The 5,280-nt window shown below is 37.4% G+C and overlaps 1 protein-coding gene across 1 annotated transcript; it reads left to right on the top strand.

Moving 5' to 3' along the window:
* LOC102621799 (phospholipase D alpha 1-like) lies at positions 1-3,999 on the top strand. The gene is made up of 5 exons (XM_006483646.4): positions 1-197; positions 309-408; positions 1,234-1,284; positions 1,425-3,309; positions 3,423-3,999. The coding sequence occupies exons 2-5, from the start codon at positions 316-318 to the stop codon at positions 3,884-3,886; spliced, it is 2,493 nt and encodes an 830-aa protein (XP_006483709.1). The 5' UTR covers positions 1-197; positions 309-315; the 3' UTR covers positions 3,887-3,999.
* The last annotated feature ends 1,281 nt before the right edge of the window (positions 4,000-5,280 follow it).

The raw sequence follows: 5,280 nt of genomic DNA, 5'->3' as shown, positions 1-5,280 counted from the left end.
CAAAATAATTGGCGCCTTTGAAGCAAAGGTAGGATCGGTCTGTCTTTCTTCATACTTCACCACAAGAAACAATTCATGAAAAGGTTCTCTTTTCAATTTCCATCTCCATCTCCATATATAAATGAAAACTAATACACGTCGCACGGTTTCTCAGAAACAACTCTTTCGTTTCGAGCCACTTCAATATAGCGTTAGCGGTTAGCTTATTTTTGCGACATTTATTAATTGAACTTATGATTTTTATCTTCTTCTTATTTATGTATCTGTTCTGTTTTATTAATTTGTTTGAGTGATTCCTGGAACTACAGGAGAGAAATGGCACCGCGTTTGCTCCACGGAATACTTATTGTAAGAATTTATGGGATTGATAAGCTACACACTGGATGCGGATTTGGTTCATGCGAACAGGTACGTACGTCTGTACAGTGTATAATTAACATCCACTTTTATATTGATAGCTAATGTTATCAATCAGCTATTCATTTAGACTCGACATACTACTAGCAATTTCATTTCACTACAACTATGAAATGCCAAACGCACCTTTAATTAATCACACTAATGTAATAGGGTAGTTTCTTTAAGTCATAATTCTTTGCTTGGTTGCTCAATTAAAATTTGCCAAAGGAGAAGAGAACCACAAGTGGTGACTTGCAAGATGAAATGGTAATCAGCTTAGCCCCAGGCATTTAAGATGTATATGGAAAACTTTTTTATAAGAGAAAATAACTCGGTAGTGTACAAAAGCTCCCCTTAAAAACAGTGATTTTGGCTGGTGCAATAGAAATTTCGTAACATTTTGCCAGTAATAATTTATTACCAACACCATTTCTGTTCAAGTATCTTTCTTCTTTGCAACGATTGAAGTGTCTATAGAACCTTTTTTTTGTGTGTTAGTGATCACAGTTTGTAATTAATTTGGGTGTGGGACAAGAACCCTGTCCATATTATGTTGTCCAAGCACTACAAGGAGCTTCTCTGCAAAACCCCTGCATTTTTTATGAAGTTATGTTTCTTCTAAATGAATTAAATTTTGCAGAGATTGATAACTTTCTACTAGCTGGCCGTCACTTTTACTCTAATCTTTTTTACTTTAGCAGTGTAATCCAATTAGCCGAATGTTAATTTTGAACATACGAAGTTAAAACATTTCTTTTGTTTTGTTATTATGCTGAATTCATTCTTTTAATTGAATTCTGTTCACCCTTGTGATTCTGGACCACTAAATTGAAGTGGGGGAAAAATTTTCTCGGCAAAGTCAAGAGGACGTTGTGCAGTTCTGAGGTACTGTATTCTTTCTATCAATTATGAACCATCGACAAGAGGACTTGTGAATTAGATTTTTCATGCGTTATATTTTACCTTGTGTCTCTTACATGACATGTAATGATTCTCTTCTGAGTTTTTTTGTAAATATTATGAAGATTGTCGGTACCGCACTTTATGCAACAGTTGATCTAGACAAGGCTAGAATGGCAAGAACCAGAATGATAACAGAACGAACCTCAAGACCACATTGGAATCAGTCTTTCCGCATATACTGTGCCCATAGGGTCTCACATGTAGTTTTCACCATAAAAAATGACAATCCTGTTGGGGCAATACTAATTGGAAGAGCCTATGTGCCGGTTGAAGATGTAGCAAAAGAGTTTGTAATAGACAGATCGTTTGATATAAGAGATGAAGAATACAAGAATATTCCAGGAGGTTCAAAAATCCATGTTATGCTGCAATTTGTCCATGTTGTTAATGATAATAGTTGGTCTCGGGGAATTAGAAGTCGCCCTTATGACTATGAGGGAGTTCCTTACACATACTTTGGCCAACGACAGGGCTGCAAGGTTACCCTTTACCAAGATGCCCATGTCCTGGATGATTTTAAGCCTAAAATCCCTCTGTCCAATGGAGAATATTATGAATCTCATAGATGCTGGGAGGACATCTTTGATGCAATTGCGAGCGCTGAACACTTCATTTACATGACTGGGTGGTCTATGTATGCTCCAATAACCTTGCTAAGGGACCCCAGGAGGATAAAACCAAAAGGTAACATCACAGCTGAGGAAATGTTAAAGACCACTCTTGGGGATCTGCTGAAGAAAAAGGCCGATGAAGGTGTTAAAGTTCTTCTGCTTATATGGGATGATAGAACGTCCGTTGATATTCTAAAGGAGGATGGTTTGATGGGGACCCACGATGAAGAGACGGCTGATTACTTCCGCAAAACAAAAGTACGTTGTGTTCTGTGCCCCCGCACTAGTGAGATTTTTACAAATATTCGGGGTTATCAGACTTCTTCCATCTTTACTCACCATCAGAAAACAGTAGTTGTTGACAGTGAAGTACCTGGTGGAGGAACTCAAAAACGAAGGGTTGTAAGCTTTGTTGGCGGCATTGATCTTTGCGATGGAAGGTATGATACACAAGAACATTCCCTTTTCAGGACTTTGAAGACAATCCATCGTGATGATTTCCATCAGCCTAACTTTCCAGGCTCTTCCATTGAGAAAGGTGGTCCAAGGGAGCCCTGGCATGATATTCACTGCAAACTAGAAGGTCCTGTTGCATGGGATGTCTTGTACAATTTCGAGCAGAGGTGGACGAAGCAAGCTGATAAAAAGGATTTATTTCCTCCAGAGTCGCTTCATCAAAACTTGATCCATCCATTGTTAGATACTTCAAAGGACCTCGAATCATGGAATGTTCAAATATTTCGATCCATAGATGGTACTGCTGCTGCTGATTTTCCTACTGACCCGTTTGAAGCAGCAAGAGTTGGGCTTATCACCGGGAAAGATAATGTCTTTGATCGAAGCATTCAAGATGCTTATATCAATGCCATTCGACGAGCAAAGAATTTTATCTATATTGAAAACCAATATTTCATTGGAAGCTCCTACGGTTGGCTTTCAAAAGATATCAGAGTAGAGGATATAAATGCTTTACAGCTCATACCAAAGGAACTCTCACTAAAGATTGTTAGCAAGATTGAAGCAGGGGAGGATTTTAGGGTCTACATTGTGATTCCAATGTGGCCAGAAGGTGTCCCTGAGAGCGCCTCTGTTCAGGCAATATTAGGTTGGCAGAGGAGAACAATTGAAATGATGTACGCTGATGTTGCACAAGCCATCCAAAAGAAGGGACTTGATGATGCATATCCCAGGGATTATTTGACATTCTTCTGCCTTGGAAACCGTGAGAATATTGAAGAATATAACCCCGAGCAGTCATCGGAGAGTAACTCCGACTACTATAAGGCTCAGAAGGCTCGGCGCTTCATGATCTACGTCCATTCAAAGATGATGATAGGTAAACAAAAGTAGCACTGATAACACTACGCATTGAACTTTATTTAGTTTCTGTAATCTTGTTTTATTTAGTTTCTTAATCTTTTTTGATAATTAACTTAATTGGTCTATCAGTTGATGACGAATACATAATCATTGGATCTGCCAACATCAACCAGAGATCAATGGATGGTGCCAGGGACACAGAAATTGCAATGGGGGCATTTCAACCTCGTCATTTAAATACAACGGAGCCAGCCAGGGGTCAGATATATGGTTTCCGAATAGCATTATGGTATGAGCATCTTGGGATTCTTAAGACATCCTTCAACAATCCTGAAAGTTCAGAATGTGTTCGGTTGGTGAATCATATTGCTGATCAGCATTGGCAAATGTACACAGCCAAGCAACCTATTAGAGATCTTCCAGGTTTTTTGCTTCGGTACCCCATTGAAGTCACCAGAGATGGAGTTGTTAAAAATCTCGAGGGCACCGAGTTCTTTCCAGACACTCAGGCTCCTGTTTTCGGCACCAAATCTGAAAGCGCTCCTCTTTTAGGTGCCAAATCTTTTTTAAGTTTTCCAGATGTCACAACATAGAGATGTTAATTGGAGTACACAAGTTATTTTTTAAACAATTAGGGGGCCAAAAAAAGAGCATATATACTTAAATATCATATGCTTTTCGATGAACCATTGTATACTTCCGCTAGCATTCCATCAAAATAACAATTATTGTTTCAGCTCAATATTTGTCAATGCAGGCCCAAATCTTTTTTTTTTTCCTTCCCTGTTGCTTGCTACAATGCCAACCAAGCCATAGGCCGGGTGGTAAAACTGTTCTTCATATTGTTCATGGAAGAATTGAGTTTGAGTCCCCTGTGAGGATTCATTTCGTCCTTATTTGCACAAATTTATTTTTAAGAGCGGGTTAATCAGATACAAGTACAAATTTCCTGGCCATTTTCGGTAGACCTCGTGTTACCCTAAAATTGTACAGATTTAAAAGAAGTAACTGACTATTATAATCACTAGATCAGGGTCAATCAAATCAATCTATGTAATGTAGAGACAAAAAATTTGGGGTCCTCGACTTCGTTTTCTCAAATCTCAAGTTCAATTCTTCAACAGTCGTTAAAAATTTAATTAAGAGAAACATAAAATTCTTCAACCGCATTGGTCTCAATTGATTTAATACAATACAAGCATATAAATGGAAATTGAGACATGGTCTATCCATGCCTTAACCAGCAGACCCGCTGGCCACATGCTCAACGAAATGAATTTTTGCTCTACCTACCGTTCTATGAAGGAAGCTTTTCAGGTTGCTCTTTGTTAGCAAATTGAGTTTCCTCCCAAGATCACTCTAAGTAATTTATCAAGCAACAAATTAACAGAAAAAATAAAATAGAGAATACATCAATCACATAACACAAGATTTACGTGAAAAACTCTAAATTCGGAGAAAAACTACAGTCATTGTCAAAAGACAACTATAGAAAAATATTCACAATATGAAAAATTATTGCAATCACACTCTCAAAAATAATTTTCTCTCACCCAAACCCCAAATACATGATTCCTATAAATATCCCTTAACAAAACAAACTCGTAATACCTATATTGAGGAGTCAAATACTCCTTCAATATAACCACATATTTAAGAATATTTCTCTCTCTCAATTTCTCACCAAAACTTGGATTGCTCCTCTAGGATTTTGGGATACAAAGCTCTCAAATGAGAGCTTCCTTTTATAGGCAAAATTTTGCCTAAAATCAAGCCAATTTTTCAACATTCAATAGCCACCATTTCAATAGTTTTGGCCACTTCGAATTGCTTGTCAAAGTTCTTGGCCACCTCCAATTTGAATTCAAATGATGTGTTCCAATTTGACTTTTCAACTTTTTTTTTAATCAATTTTCAACACTCTTGAGATCAATTTTGTTATTAATATTTTATTCTACATTAATATAACAATGATGTGTGTATTTAA

This window comes from Citrus sinensis, chromosome 1, assembly GCF_022201045.2.
Source record: "Citrus sinensis cultivar Valencia sweet orange chromosome 1, DVS_A1.0, whole genome shotgun sequence".
NCBI classification, from domain to species: Eukaryota; Viridiplantae; Streptophyta; class Magnoliopsida; order Sapindales; family Rutaceae; genus Citrus; species Citrus sinensis.
Note: the sequence above shows the minus strand (reverse complement) of the source record. Positions and strands in the feature narration are given on the sequence as shown.

What these genes read in the sequence shown, in the direction of transcription:
- LOC102621799 (XM_006483646.4), top strand. Translation starts at nt 316, where the DNA reads ATGGCACCGCGTTTGCTCCACGGAATACTTATTGTAAGAATTTATGGG. An exon ending in GATTTGGTTCATGCGAACAG is followed by an intron (nt 409 to 1,233) that starts GTACGTACGTCT and finishes ACTAAATTGAAG; the next exon opens with TGGGGGAAAAATTTTCTCGG. An exon ending in GGACGTTGTGCAGTTCTGAG is followed by an intron (nt 1,285 to 1,424) that starts GTACTGTATTCT and finishes AATATTATGAAG; the next exon opens with ATTGTCGGTACCGCACTTTA.